The sequence below is a fragment of the Typopeltis vanoorti genome, chromosome 24, assembly GCF_054136105.1.
Source record: "Typopeltis vanoorti isolate ZY-2024b chromosome 24, IOZ_Tvanoo_1.0, whole genome shotgun sequence".
NCBI classification, from domain to species: domain Eukaryota; kingdom Metazoa; phylum Arthropoda; class Arachnida; order Uropygi; family Thelyphonidae; genus Typopeltis; species Typopeltis vanoorti.
In genome coordinates, this window is record NC_143572.1 from 80,631,001 (window position 1) to 80,647,983 (window position 16,983).

At 33.8% G+C, this 16,983-nt stretch overlaps 1 protein-coding gene across 1 annotated transcript in view; it reads right to left on the bottom strand.

Moving 5' to 3' along the window:
- Window positions 1-4,521: 4,521 nt before the first annotated feature.
- LOC150093455 (uncharacterized) overlaps window positions 4,522-16,983 on the bottom strand; it is a 74,017-nt gene continuing 61,555 nt past the window's right edge. The window contains exon 3 of the mRNA XM_090413624.1: window positions 4,522-8,289. Coding sequence (XP_090269750.1) covers window positions 6,148-8,289 — 2,142 coding nt within the window. The 3' untranslated portion in view covers window positions 4,522-6,147. The remainder of the gene's footprint in view (window positions 8,290-16,983) is intronic.

Below are 16,983 nucleotides of genomic sequence, written 5' to 3' on the forward strand. Positions count from 1 at the left end.
ATTGTATTTCTGACCGCACACCCAGGCTCTTAACGCGAACGTGGTGCAATGTTTAGACGTGCTAAAGTGTCCTCTTCACGAAGCATTAGTGTATTGTTTAATTTTCGGAATCACGTGAAGGCGAAGCAATTAGGGGAGTCTTTAACAGGAATTGATGCAAAAATATAATATCCGTATTATCGCTATTCAGCGGATGTGAATCGCACCCCTAGCACATTCGGAATATTCGCTCCTAATAAACACAATAGGATGACTAGCTGTCAGGAGATTGATCCTTCTCTTTTCAACCACCTAAATCAATGGTTTAAGATGTCAGCTATAAATTATTTACACGAAATATTTCACTTTCAAATTAACAAGCTATCGTTAGTGACTTAAAAAACATTTTTTACAAGGTAGAATGCAAACCATTGATTTATTCAAAATAGTACGCGCCGCGTGAAGTTAAATCGCTAATAGCACTATGCTTTCACTGAGGTAAAAGTTAATCGTAAAAGTGTAAAATAAATTGCATATAGAAATAAATAATTTATGATATCATACTAAACAGATCACTAGACAACTGTAGTATCCAGATGGTTTGTCTTTGTAAATATCATTATTGGCCTTGAAAAAATAATGTGTTAATCAAATCAGTTTCCCATATTTTTGACAAGGAGAGCAGTCATTCCGATTCAAGTTACGGCGGTGAAGTATGGCCTCAGCACTCCCTTTAAATAGGCGTTCGAATTTATACCGACATCTGTGTGCAAGGCGTATTTTAGACAGGAGAGTGTTGTGGTCGGCTTCTATTCCATGTTCCGATAATCCAGACTTATCGGATTTGTTGTGAAGAATATAAGACTCATGTTCTTGTATTCTTTTTTTTTCTATTGAACGTTCGGTTTGCTCAAGATAAGAAATATGACAGTCACATGGAACTTGGTATACACCAGGAAGAGCAGAGTTGAGCATTTATCTCTAGAAGATGGGAAATACGTGGAGAGTATATTAATAGGAGTATAAGTAGCTACTAACTTAAAAAAATGAATAAATTTAAGGAATTTTATTTACAGAAAGGGAGTAAGAAGTGGTAAAACGGCTTAGTCGAATATCACTTCAAAAGTGCCTCCAGTGAGGAAATAGAATCGAAATTGCTTTTTGGACTGCTTTTTTTAATAGTTGAACAACTCTCGCCAGTACCAGCTTATACACGGAGATGATCTGTCCACACTTCGTATAAATGACAAAGATATGAATCAGCGACTAGACTTGAACCTAAGTCTAACTTCGAGTGACCAAGCGAAAAAGAAGCAAGTGCCATTTTCCCTCTGCTGCACAGACCATAAATGTAGTATAAATGATAAGAAAATTATTTGAAATCAGTCACAATATTAGAATAATTTTTAACGTGGTTAAAAGTATCAGAATAATGCAAAAAAAAAAAAAAAAGCACACAAATTACAGTCAAAGGCTAACATGATAAATAGAACTTTGTTGCCTCTTCCTTAGATTTTATGACCGTTCGTAAACGTTTAGCATATTATTTACTAGCAGTTCAGTCTTTTTCTTTTTTTTTTAACCAAAAGATGCCCACGTGGTCTCCAGACTAGAAACAGTTTCATTTTTGTTTCTTAGGAATACTTTTCGAAGGCGTTTCTTTGTAATTCCCCACAAAATCTCCATGCGGTTTAAATCTGGTAAGTTTGCCAGCCATTGATTTGTCTTTCTTTGAAGTAATCTACAAGCGCAATTGGAAGTCATACAAGAAGCTGAATCTAGCTGAAAAAGGAAATCGCCATCACATAAATTTTGCTCTTTTTGTTATCAGCATCAGATGATTTATGTGATGGTGATTTACTTTTTCAGCAAAATTATACACTATGGAATTGAATTTTTCGTACAAAATGCACAGCCTACCTGGACACTCTGCAGTCATAAAAGCCCATACCATTAACAGAGGTTGCAAATTTCATCAAACGTTTCTTGCATTCTTTAACAAATACTTCTTGCTTAAGTTGTCCAACTAGTATTCTTTGATGGCCATGGCACACGCATTGTGTGTGTGTGTGTGTATCCCATCTTGTATCTTATAAAGTTTTAAGTATAATTTTGCTGTATTTTACAGTGAACCACATCCTTCACTCAATGCACGAAAGCAATTATCAATTTCTTACATAGTGCTGTACAACCGCCTGTTTCAGTATTAACTTCAGCAACATCAGCGTCACCTAATTTAATGTGTGAACTGCGCATGTCTCTTAACGTTCGCGTGTTTGTCCCGTTATCGTATTCTTGTTTCCGCGAATTTCTAATGTCTAAATATAATTATTTTATTCTAAGAGGTACAAGGATAAACCTTCGGACTTTGTGAAAATTTGTTAGCTGTTCTTCCTGTTTCTTTTTCAAGTTCTTTTTCCGCTTTTTATTTTCTTTTATAAGCTCCGTATAATTTTTCCCCTTATGCCCAATTTTTTTTTTAAAGTAAAATACCTATTGAACAAAAACTTGTTAAGATATAAAAATAAATGTAAACACTTAAAGAAAAACAAATTCTCTATTGATTTGTAAACCCATTGGTTTAATTTTGAATCTACTTACCTCAGTGTGTTTAGCAATCAAAAATTCGGTAACCGGAAAAAACAGAATATGACAAAACAGATCATGAAGAAACAGACAAGCTGGCAAGCTATATCTCGTCTAGATCCATCTAATAGGTTCCAAATGCTTGGGTGACTACAATGAAACAATGAGTTTAAGGCGTTGTGAAAACCTTCACAACAATTTGTAGTCTTAGGACATCTCTCAGCAGCAGCCTCAAAATGATTCCATATTCTAATTGGAAAGAGAGGCGATCTTCCTGTAACTCCTTCGATGTAGGTTGAGAAGAAATATGTGAGAACGTCATTGTAGTTATCTTCATCTGGAAATGTGGCAGCTAGTTGGTCAAAGACAGTTCTTACACCTGTTCTGTTTCTCACATAGGAAAACCAGTCGTAGCTGGATTGGGAATATAAGTAGTTTCTTTATGTTTGAAAAGACTTCGCGTGAGTGAGGATTGCTTTGGTGAGTGTTCCAAAACATCCCTATTCACTTCTGATAAAATATTTCCCATAACAATCCATTTTAACCAACTGCCTTCATGTCTTGCTTCATCCTAGCCTTTAAAATGTTTGCCTGTGCTTTTTGAAGATTAGAATCATGGCAGTGTTGTGAGACCTCTCCAACGATATTTTCTTCCTGTGTTCTCAATAATGCCCTGCATTTGGTGGCAAAGTAGACTCTGCATCTCCAGGTAATCACTCCACTCTCGTTTTCCCTATACTTGGTATATTCATATCCTTGGTACAGTAGAACTTGATTTCCTTTCTGTGTCATTGAAAATTCCATGATAATAGATGTTAAAAAATAAATTTATTATTAATTTTATATTCAAGCTTTATCATAGTACTAAACTAACTAGTAAATTATATGGGCAGATAAGTAACCGCCAATATGATAATAAATGTGGATGAATGCTTACCTTACGAATAAATTGCATGTCTACAGTGAATATGTGGACGATGGATCACTCCCTTATCAGGCAAACTGACGATACAATTGCTAAGACGTTTTCACAACAAAAATTCACATGTCCCACGAAATATCTAACAGAAGATGCAAAAGGACACTAAGTAAACGTGTTATAGTGCAAACTTACTAGAAACTGCATTAGGGGCATTGAGTGAAAGGGTACATATTCCTGTAATCCTATAATCTGGTAAGCCACTCAGTTCTTAAGAAATATCCCTATAATTACTTAGTATTCTTGGAAATGTAGGCACACAGTTTATTTGTATTTTTGCTAGAACGAAAATGTTTCATCCCATTATTCCGTACATCCGGATAAGTTTTTACGAAATCGATAAGGAGCCATGGGGGAGTCTGTGAAGGACTTGCTCATTTAAATGTTGTAGAACTATACATTTACACTGATCTTTTTACTCTGAATGAACAACCTGCAGTGATTAAAAATCAATAAAACATATACAAATACAATAATAAATAATAATAATAAATGTTTTATTTTCCCCCTCTTCTGATTTGTCATAGTTCTGTTTCTTCATATTCTTTACTTTCATGGAACCCAAAAATTCGATTCCTCAAAGAACGCCTAAATGTCACTGTATAATAGAGATTAACCCGGATACAGGAACGCACCTCAGGTCCTAACTGGCGAATGCATGCCGCATGTAAGAAAGAAAGTCGATAGTGTAAGGTTCCCCTCCTACCACATGATGCCGTGGACGAGCTCCGAAGTCATCTATTGCTTCCACCAACTGTATACTACACATAACGAAAAAACTTGAAGTGTTTGCTAAATGTTATTAAAATTTGCAGTATTTAATACGATCTATTTAGTGCATGTGCATATTTAATAAACGCTAATATTAAAACAAGTTCATATTTTATTTTTTCTACTCGCCTTAGCTGCCTTTGAAGGCGCTTATGTTATTAAAATATAAATTATGTTATTAAAATATTCTCACATTACAAAAAAGAACTGCATTTTATTAAATTTCAAAAGTGAAGCTCCTCAGCCGAAATTGCTTAGCAATTTCCGTTACACGACTTTTCTGCAAAGTAAATGAAAACAATTCTCATTTCACAGTAAACTAAGAAACGTGGAATGTATGAAATGGTAGCATACAAAAATAAACTAATAATGAATACAATAAAAATAATTAACGAAAGTTTTATTCACCCAAAAAGTCCTCTTTAAAACTTAGGATGAAAAAATCTAAAATGCATAGTGGATTTGCTCATTCCTGTATACCAGCTGCTGCTGTCTCCCCACTCTCATTACTTTCGTTTTCTTATCTACTCTGAGGGTCTTGAAACATGAACTTCAAAGGACAAGGGGTAGTATGGCTACACAATAAAAAGGTTAGGTAGAAACATGTCATGGTTACTAGATATTAGCATCTACAAAATTCACTAGAGATTTCTCAGAGAACAAGAAAATAATCGGTTATCTGGAATAATTTTCAACTCCCTAGTTCCTCGTACGAGAAAAGACCAAGCTCTTCAAACACTTCTCTGAAACAGATTTTTCCCCTCTATTCATCGATAAGTGCGAAGCAATCTAATCTAGGATGAAATTGAAAAAAATTATTTTTATTGAAAAAAATGCGAGGAATCGACCGAATACCATAAAAAAAAGAAAATCGCAGGTAGTCCATTAGGGAAAAAAGTGTAGATTCCTTCGAGGATTTTATTTCTAAATTAATTGCAAAAATAGTGAACCCTTGAAGTGACTTCAGAAAATCCCCGCTTAGAGTTAGCAGGTTCCTGATACTGCATTTCACAAAATAGTGTATACAAGAGTTACATTTATGTGTGATTTATGTTTGGATAAATTTGTGATGAATTTTCCTTTAGTTCATGTAAATTCAAGTGACACTAGGAAAAGCAGTGCTTCTCAATAATGTATTATTGATTTTTGATAAACTAATAAAAAACCCATTCACAAGAATTAATTTTGAGTTGTGCTTAAATGGTCGACTTGGAGAAATGCAAATTTAATTGTACATATGTGACAAGGACACATTCACCCACCACTCATTAGCTGTGTTGAATTCTTCAGTGGGTCACCTGATGTTCCTTTCACGAGAATGTTTATCAGATCATTGGACAAGTGCCATGTTTCACATCAGTATGTACACTTAGATGTGTTTTCAAATGCGAACTCTGTTAAAACCTCTTACTGCAAATTATACACGGAAAAAGTTTCTCAATATGAAAATTTTAGTGTCTTTTCAGGTGACACCAGCCAAAAAATTTAATCTGACATATTTTGCATGCAAAGGTATCATATCTGGTATCATGTGATTTTTAAGAAAGCCATGTTAAAAAAATTGTTTCCCACATATTTTACATGAAAAAAGCGTTTCTTTAGTCAGAGTATCCCGTTTCTGTTGATTTTTATGGGAGCTTTGAGTTGAAATCATAGAGCTGAACACGTAACAAGTGAAAGTTTTCTCATCAGTATGTATTCTTAGATGTGTTTTCAGACTTGAACAGACTGAAAACGTTTGTTGTAAATTTTGCATAGAAATGGTTTCTGGCCAGTATAAATTCTTGTGTTTTAACAGGTGAACTCTGTGAAAACCTCTTTTTGCAAATTTCTCAGAGAAAAGGTTTCTCGCCATCATGTATTCTTCGATGTATTTCCAGAATCCAATTGTCTGAAAACTTCTTGTTGCAAATTCCACATTGAAAAGGTTTCTCCCCAGTATGAACTCTTAGATGTCTTTTCAGAGTCGAACTGTTTGAAAACTTCTTGTTGCAAATCTCGCATAGAAAAGGTTTCTCACCAGTATGAATTCTTATATGTGTTTGTAGATGCGAACTCTGAGAAAACCTCTTGTTGCAAATTTCGCAGAGAAAAGGTTTCTCACCATTATGCATTCTTCGATGTATTTCTAGTATCGAATTGACAAAAAATTTCTTGTTGCAAATTCCGCATTGAAAAGGTTTCTCACCAGTATGAACTCTTATATGTCTTTTCAGACTCGAACCGTCTGAAAACTTCTTGTTGCAAATTTCGCATAGAAAAGAATTCTCACCAGTATGAATTCCTAGATGTTTCTTCAGATTCGAATTGTCTGAAAATTTCTTGTTGCAAATTTCGCATAGAAAAGGTTTCTCACCAGTATGAATTCTTAGATGTTTTTTCAGACCCGAATTGTCTGAAAACTTCTTGTTGCAAATTTTACATAGAAAAGGGTTCTCACCAGTATGAATTCTTATATGTCTCTTCAGATTCGAACTGCTTGAATACTTCTTGTTGCAAAACTGGCATAGAAAAGGTTTCTCGCCATCATGTATTCTTCGATGTATTTCCAGACTCCAATTGTCTGAAAATTTCTTATTGCAAATTCCACATTGAAAAGATTTCTCACCAGTATGAATTCTTAGATGTTTTTTCAAACCCGAATTGTCTGAAAACTTCTTGTTACAAATTTCGCATAGAAACGTTTTCTCACCAGTATGAATTCTTAGATGTTTTTTCAGACTCGAATTGTCTGAAAACTTCTTGTTGCAAATTTCGCATAGAAAAGGTTTCTCACCAGTATGAATTCTTATATGTGTTTGCAGATGTGAACTCTGAGAAAACCTCTTGTTGCAAATTTCGCAGAGAAAAGTTTTCTCACCATCATGTATTCTTTGATGTATTTCTAGTATCGAATTGACAAAAAATTTCTTGTTGCAAATTCCGCATTGAAAAGGTTTCTCACCAGTATGAATTCCTAGATGTTTTTTCAGATTCGAATTGTCTGAAAAGTTCTTGTTGCAAATTTCGCATAGAAAAGGTTTCTCACCAGTATGAATTCTTAGATGTTTTTTCAGACCCGAATTGTCTGAAAACTTCCTATTGCAAATTTCGCATAGAAAAGGTTTCTCACCAGTATGAATTCTTAGATGTTTTCTGAGACTCGAATTGTCTGAAAACTTCTTGTTGCAAATTTTGCATAGAAAAGGGTTCTCACCAGTATGAATTCTTATATGTCTCTTCAGATTCGAACTGTTTGAAAACTTCTTGTTGCAAAACTGGCATAGAAATGGTTTCTCACCAGTATGAATACCTAGATGTTTTTTCAGACTTGAATTTTCTGAAAACGTCTTGTTGCAAATTTCGCATAGAAAAGGTTTCTCACCAGTATGAATTCTTAGATGTTTTTTCAGACTCGAATTGTCTGAAAGCTTCTTGTTGCAAACTTCGCATAGAAAAGGGTTCTCACCATCATGAATTCTTCGATGTATTTCTAGTCTTGAATTGACAGAAAATTTCTTGTTGCAAATTCCACATTGAAATGGTTTCTCACCAGTATGAACTCTTATATGTATCTTCAGAGTCAAACTGTTTGTAAACTTCTTGTTGCAAATCTGGCATTGAAAAGGTTTCTCACCAGTATGAATTCTTAGATGTTTTTTCAGAGTCGAATTCTCAGAAAACTTCTTGTTGCAAATTTCGCATTGAAATAGTTTCTCACCAGTATGAATTCTTTTATGTCTCTTCAGATTCGAACTGTTTGAAAACTTCTTGTTGCAAAACTGGCATAGAAAAGCTTTCTCACCAGTGTGAATTCCTAGATGTTTTTTCAGACTCGAATTTTCTGAAAACGTCTTGTTGCAAATTTCGCATAGAAAAGATTTCTCACCAGTATGAATTTTTAGATGTTTTTTCAGACTCGAATTGTCTGAAAGCTTCTTGTTGCAAACTTCGCATAGAAAAGTTCTCACCATTGTGAATTCTTCGATGTATTTCTAGTCTTGAATTGACAGAAAATTTCTCGTTGCAAATTCCACATTGAAATGGTTTCTCACCAGTATGAACTTTTACATGTATCTTCAGTGTCGAACTGTTTGAAAACTTCTTGTTGCAAATCTGGCATTGAAAAGGTTTCTCACCAGTATGATTTCTTATGTGTTTTCAGATGTGAACTCTTTGAAAACATCGTTTCAAATTTCGCAGCGAAAAGGTTTCTCACCAGTGTGAATTCTTAATGTTTTTCCAGATTCGAACTGTAAGAAAACCTCTCATTGCAAATTTCACACAGCAAAGTTTTCTCACCAGTATGAACTCTTACATCTGTTTTCAGATGTGAACATTGTGAAAACCTCTTGTTGCAAATTTCGTATAGAAAAGGTTTCTCACAATCATGTATTCTTCGATGCATTTCCAGTCTGGAATTAAAAAAAAAACGTCTTGTTACAAATTCCACATTGAAAACGTTTCTCACCAGTATGAACTTAGATGTCTCATCACAGTCGAACTGTTTGAAAACTGCTTGTTGCAAATCTCGCATAGAAATGGTTTCTCACCTGTATGAACTCGTGTGTGTTTTCAGATGTGAACTATGTGAAAACCTCTTGTTGCAAATTTCACAGAGAAAAGGTTTCCTACCAGTGTGAATTCTTAGATGTGTTTTCAGATGTGGATTCTGGGGAAACCTCTTGTTGCAAATTTTGCATACAAAAGATTTTTCACCATGATGTATTCTTCGATGTATTTCCATACTCGAATTGTTTGAAAACTTGCAAATTTCGCACAGAAAATGTTTCTCACCATTATGAATTCTTGTTTCATTTGCGAATTTTCTGTAAACCGCTTGTTGCAAATTTTGCAGAGAAAAAGGTTCTCACCAGTATGAATTCTTAGATGATTTTTCAGAATCGAACTATCTGTAAACGTCACGTTATAAATTTCACATGGAAACGGTTTCTCTCTGTGGTGAACTTTCGTTTTTCAGGTTAATGGAGTCGAAGAATTTCTCGTGACTTTGCATTTCGTATGAAAAGGAGCAATCTGTGGTGTGCCTTTTCATGTGATTTTGAGATAAGCAGATTGTGAAAATTGTTTCACATATTTTACTATTACTAGACTCTTCTTCACTCAGATTGTGGCATTTTTGTTGCTTTTTATGGGACTATAGACTCGAAAACAGAGCTACACATACAGGACTAGTGATTTTTCTCACCAGTGTACACTCTTAGATTTATTTTCACACTCAAACTGTCTGAACGCGTCTTGTTGCAAATTTCGCATGGAAAAGGTTTCTCTCTGGTGTGTACTCTTGTGATATCTCAAGTGAGGTGGGTCGAAGAATTTCGTGTAACAGATTTCGGATGTAAACGAGTTATCATCTTTAGTTTCCCACGTATTTTAAACAAAAAACTTTTCTTTAGTGAATGCATGAAGATCATGGTGTATTTTAGAATTGAAAACCTAGAGCTATAGAAAATAAAAGGTTTTCTTCAGTGTGAGAACTGAAATACTTTTTAAGGATTTGTCAAGTATATGATTTCCTACAAATTTCACACTCACAGTGCTTCTCTTTTCCGTGAACCTCTCTGATGTGAAACAAAAGCTTTCTGTTTTTATAAAGGCTCTCACATATTTCACAGGTGAAGGGTTTCTCCTTTAAGTGAAACTACCTATGTGGTGTTTTAGTGTCTGAGAGAAAGCCAATGCCTTGTGGGATTGAAAAGGCTACTCAATTCGTGTGAACAACAGAATGTCTTAAGAAATGCTATTGAGGAAAATGATTTGGCACTCGCTTCACGGGAAACATGCCTTTCTTCACTAGAAACTTTGCAGATTGATTTGAGGTCGACTGTATTTGCTTTTTCTGTGCCTGATAATTTAATCGGGAAGTGTTTGTAGTGTTCACAATTTCTCAAAAGCAGCTCAAAAGAGTTAAAATAGGAAAACTCCTTTTTCGTTCGATTAAAGAAAAACGTTTACCAGTATGAGCCAGTTTAATGTGTCTTTGAAGACAGGACTTTAACCCATATGTCTTCTTGCATTTTTCGCACTTGATGTTTCGATGCACAAACCACAAGTTTGTGTATCTTTAAATAATATAAACTGGAAAACCACCTTTCGCACATTTCAGATGTCAACAAATATTCATTACTGTTCACTGTAGCCTTGTTCCTCTTCATTGTGTAAGCGAGTAAAAGGTCTTGCTCTAATTTTCACATGGAAATTGCTTCTCGATTGAGTGCGTTTTTAGATGCTCTCGAAGATTTGATGAATCAAGGAAATTCTTCTGACATGTCGTAGAGAAGGAATGTTTTTCTACGTCTTTCACGTGCATTTTCTGGTGCCTCTTTAGGCTATCACGGCAATAAAAGTTTTTCATATTTTTCGCATGAATTTTTACTACTAGAGTCTGTTATTGATGGATTGCTATGAATTCTATGTTGCGTTTTAAGTTCATTTAATCGCTTAAAGACTTTGTGGCATAATTTTGACATACATAAAGATTTTTTTTTATTATTAGACTGATTATTGTGAGTTTTCTGATGCCGGTTTAGGCGACTTCGATATACAAACTACTTCTTGCATGCTCACTTGCGAAACACTTTTCACTATTTTCGTCTAAGTTAAGATATTTCAATAGGAAATGCGATTGAGCCATCTTCTTTGTTGCAGGAGCAGAATTACTCATTGCTTTTTTGAATTTGGGTCGATTCCATTCTCATTTTGAGGAATTTCCCTTATGCCACTAGAAATGCAACCTTCTCAGAATTATCTGATTTTTATTCCGCAAATCCAGCATGAAATGTTTCCAACAACTTAACAATCTTCATAAATTTCTGCTTATCGGCTTGGTTTTAATGCATTAGTAGGAAAATATCGCATGTCAGTAACCCTATTAACAATCTGTAAAGAAAAACGAGGTAATTAATGGTAAATTAAAATTTCATTTAATAAATAAATTATTCTAAACATCATCTAATATTTAATAACAATTAATGTATGACTATTAATGTAGAAATTAACTTGAAATTAACATTTCAAGTCTTTTTTAGAAAAAGTGCTTTAAACATCGCAATTACTTCCTGATCATCCATTGGTTGTGAAAGAGAAGTTACATTTGGAGGTAAAAAGACTGTTTTTATATTAGAGCAAATGTAAACTGATGAGAGAAGGCCAGACGCATTGTCAATTATCAGGAGCACTTTATATATAAATTGTTTTTTTAACAATAAAGTTTCTTTAATAAAGTGATTCATAAGCCAATCTTCGAATAGAGAACACGTGAACCAAGCCTTATTTGAATTCTGTATTACTGGGAGTTATTAATTACTTTTAAGCTTCATGTATTTTCTGATCAATGCACAAATAAGGTGTTTAATTTGCAACAGCCAGCAGCATTTCCTCCTAATAGTAAAATGATGCAATCTTTGATGCTTTAAAACCAGGCATTGAGGATTTTTTTGCGATAAGTTCTTGCATGCATCCTTTTCCAAAAATCGCCCATCTCGTAGACGTGACAAATCTGCGATGGCGAGCAATTTCCTTCTTTAATTATTTCTAATAATTTTTCTGGATAACCTTTTGCAGCCTCGTTATCGATGCTTGCAGCTTCACCTTGTATTTTAATTTCTTGCCAATCAGTCAGCTTTTCACAGCGGTCAAACCACCCACTACTTTCAGCAAAAGTCTCATTGCAGTCATCCCCTTTTTGGTCTTTCAGCATTCTAAAAACGGGTCATGCTTTGATGGCAGGTGGTGATTTCGTATTTCTTCCCTAAGTAATTGCTTTTCTTTGTTTCTTTTGCTCATTTTCTGGTTTTGCACTGTTGCTTCTTTTTGTCATTGTTGGAAAAGCAGAAGGGTTAGAGTTAAAAAGAAAACAAACTAAAAATCAGGTGTAATTGAAGAAAACTACGAATAACACAATTGCGTCGCCGAGTCTCTTTAAAACTGATCATCACGCTATTACGTTCCTAAGATCATACGTCCTTCGCTGCGCACAATTTAAAATAAAAATTCGGATTCAAAAAGATTTGTTTGCATTATCAGCAAACTACCTGTACTAGTTTTCGCCCGTTTCTGACAGTGGTGATTTGATAAATCCTCACACTTTACTCACAGCTTCATTATCATCTCATTTCAATATGTGGATCAATGTTGAAACATTTCACTAGATGCGCGAGTTTCATACTTTTCTAAAGAAGAATAATGACTACTTTATCCCTACTCGTCAGTACCTTTATAAGCATCCAAATAGCCTTCTCTGCTATTTTGGTAATTTTTTCTAATAGGCCTCTGAAATGCTGTTTCCTCGCAGCCACCAACAACATAACTGTAGTCTGATCAATATCCAGAAGTGAAATTTCATTAATATAATATACAGGCTGAACCCTTTTCAACCGAACGTACACAACTCCACATTTTGGCACATTGATAGAACATTAAAATATCCACACGATTACGGCTTATTCAAGTCATCTTGTAATATCTCTGTTTTATTTACTCTAGTAATCCTCAAATAGCATTATCAGCAATCAAATTAATATCACTCATCAAATTAATTAAATGAGAAAATTAAACAAGAATGGACTGTTCTATGGAATGTGGAAGAATAGTCTTGCAACACACCACCATACATTACTCTCTGATTTCTGACAACCATCTTCCTGTCCATTTTACCAAACACCGAAATCATCCCCTGTTCGCAGACAACGCCCACTATCAATACCATATTCTGATATAACCATTTTGAATTCTGTCTTTACCTCTTTAAACTTGAATCACCTCTTCACTAAAAGGTCTGCAATTTTCTGCCTCTGGTGTTAATTTGCCTCTAACCTCCCAACCGACCGAGGTGGATGAAATAGCCAGTTCACTCTAGCGTTTTTCATGGATTGAAACTTCATTGGCATTCTACCTTTTATCATGCCATTACCTCCGTTCGCCCTTAAAATCTTCACGGCTATTTTAGAGCCATTAGTAGATTAAATGTTGGTGAGGTTACTCAGAATTTCCTTCACTGACCCATGATATTTGACCTTTTTTTTTTAACCTCACAATTGATTTATTGTGTCTTCCCAAAAATTTAAACGAATTTCACATGAGCGAAAATAATCAATCCTGAAATGAACACCGATCAGCCTTTGCAACGAATCTATTTAGCAATAGTAAATTTACTGTATTTTATTCTTCAAATCAGTGCAACGGAAACGTTGCATTGATTGTTCTTTCACTTTACTTACAATATAGAAACCATTTTTTTCGCGAAATGTTTGTATTGAAAATATTATCAAATATTTATACATTTAAATAATATTTACTGAAATAAATACGACCTTTTGCTTTCTTTCCTATAAAAATATCATTATATGGATCATCACATTTCAGTTTTAGAAACGAATTTTTTGTTTTGTTTTTAGGAACAACAAATGATGTAAAATTTCATTACTCGATTTCTGACTGCGAATGTTTTCAGCAGGGCCGCCGAAAGGGTGGACATCTGAGACTTTTGCCACGGGCCCAGCATCGAAAAGTGCCCGACAACGTGTCACATAACTGTGTTTATAATGCATGGTTTTAATTCTCATAGAATGATACTGTGTTTTGTTTTAGACAGATGGCTACGCTCTTTAGCTCGCTGTGAGTGTCCAGAAGACACTGATTTTCTCCGCTCGTATCGCTGTAGTTAAAGCGGGTGATGACGTCCGGCTTTCGTGCAAGGTTGTTGCAGTCGACTGCGCTAATGCTAGCTAGTAATTGCATTCACAGTAATGTTCACTGCCAGAACGCTTCGTTCTTATTAGTGTTTTGATAGACAAAGGTTTTGTGATTGTTTGTAAAGTGTGCAACCGTATAGCGTAGGCCATGCACTAAAAAATAAAAGTAAGCATTCTTATTAATTTGATTTTTTAATTATTAAAATTATATTTTTAATTTTGTTCGTATTTTTAATCGTATTTTGTATGGTATGTAATATTATCGAATTTTGAATTTGTACACTTCTTTAAAATAAATGTTCAATATTTTATATGACATTAAACATTACACAAAAGTGATGCAATTTTTTTTTACGGGGGCCCAGACCACAGACTTGTCATGGGTCAAAAATTTCTCTCAGCTGCCCTAGTTTTCAGTATCAAAAATTTATATCCAATGATATCTTAGCAGGGATTCTTCGCCTTCATTTTTTTTTTTTTAATAGGATGCACATTAAGATAATAACCAGTGCGCAACCAACGCAGATATGCTGAAAATACATGAAAGATATCCTAGGTGGGATGATTCAAAATTTATGCTCATTTAGAAAATTTTCTAATGCCCCCCGCCCCATTCTCTCCTGGAACTCAATTTCATAACTACTCTAAATTTCTACAAGTTTGAAAGCTTTTCCAGACAGTATTCAAAATTTATTAATTATTTTTACCATTTTGATAAAAGAAATACTGCAATAATATTGTTGTATATCCGCGATGCTTCTATTTCGATGTACTATTTCTTTGCAATCTAAAATCATCTGTTTGTTCTACTGTCTGCTGAAATTATTTTAAATTTTAGAAATACTATGCTATGTTTTCACGATGTAAAACCGTTTATACATACCACACAAAGGAAAGTTAAGTAGTATTATGTTTGTTTATTTTTCTTTAAAAAAATCTAAATATTACTTAAATTAAGGGGATATTAAATCCCACATTGTTTTAAAACCGAATAAGAAACTCAAAGATTGGAATCAGAGAGTTTCATGCCGAATATAGTAAACTATAAAAGTATCAGCGACCACTAGCGTTAGCTAATGCAAGTGACCCTAGTACGTAGTACAATACCGGACAACTCGCAGCAAAGGCGGTAAAGTTCTGATCGCTAGCCTATTGGCTCTTTATATTTAAGTAATCTAAATATTACTACTTCTACTGCTGCTGCTATTTCTGAAATAATCTACGTCTTAGAAATACTATAATAATCCTCTTTCTTAGCTGGAGGCTTATTACCCTCATATCGAGAATGAAAAGAGAGGACATTTCGCCAGAACTCACACTATAGTGTAAGCTGTAGTGCAAAATAAATCAAAAATGTCTTAAATTGTTGATAAGCAGCCATTCTAACACAGAAATACTGACATTTTTTAAAGGCTGATATATTATTTATGCGAAAATAATTTCTTAATTTATAGTGATCAGCTTCACTTTTGTCGAAAAATTATAAATTATTTCATGCAATTATCTTGTATGAGAGGATTTCAATTATTTTAAAAGGAAAGGAGCATATGCGTTGCATAATATTTTTAGGGGGTGGGGGAGAATTATAGACCTATTCGCTCTGCAGATATTTCAGAGAATTTATTTTATAAATCGTTCGAAACAACTGTTATAAACAAATCACTTGGGGAACATGCCCATTCATTTTAGTGTAAATATTAGCAAACGTTTAGCTACTTCAACAATGCCACCTATCGAAACAAGAAGAAAGTGTCGTTATATCTGCTGATGTTAGAACTCTTACATAAATAATTTTTTCTGACATGATTTTTCTATTAGTTATAATGTAATCAATTTAGATTTTCGCCCTCTTGTATTCTCCCATCTTATGTGCAGTGATTTCTTCTTTGTACTACAAGAAAAAAAAAACGGATAACAGAAGAAATATGTAGTTATAATGGGAATATTGCATTTGTAGGATAACAGTGATTTTAAATATTAATTTCAGCTATTGCCCAATATCACACAATTTCCTGATTTATAGTAATCAGGAAATAATAATGATAAATATGATGTTTATTTTCAGATTTATAATTTGCTAATCTATAATAATAAACAGCTATTTTCTGTATCGAAAAATCAAATTTATGTGGAACAATTACTAGAGAAAAATAAAAAATTAAATAAAAACTACACCAATGGTTCATAAGTTTTTCGGTGTGTGATAGTGATGCAGTAGGGTGGGGGGGAATCAAACGCGAAATAAAGTTCAGTTCTATTGTATAAACATGGAAATGAAATTTCACACTTGATGCATGTCTGAATGATAGGATGTAAGCAAAGTATCGCTTACTTTAAAATTGGAGCATAATCTCTGAAATAGCAGAAAATATACACATATCAATTTAAATCATAACCGTTAATTTTATTTTGTAATGACCAATTATATAGGGAAACTAAGAAGATGAAAGTGCAACGATTACGATATAAAGAAAAAAAATTAGTGATATGATTAAAAAGAATTTCATGATATTCTCTATAAAACAAATTAGTCAAAGTGAAATCCTTCAGAAAAGCTGTGAAGTATTCTTATATATAATTATGATTTTGAACAAAAATAAAAATAACAATATGGAAAATTAGCAGTCGTTTTTTTTTTAATAATAATATTTCATTTAAGTATCTTGAATTAAAACCTCCGAGAACAAATAAAATGCTTTGTCGACTAAGCGATTAGAGAAATTAGCACAAAAATTAAAAATGACATTGGTTCTCAAAGCTAAAGCAACATTTCAGTGAAGAAACAATGAAAGGATGTTCATTTTGTAAAGGCAAAAAGAGAAAACAAAAATAAAATAAATTTCTATATTTTTAGTTTATCTAACACAACTAAGATCCAATTACCAGCATAGAACAAGGAACTGCGTTTCATGTTACAGGCAACTGAGAAGCAGCTATGAACATGACATCATCGGATTAAATGTTCTCTTCAATGTG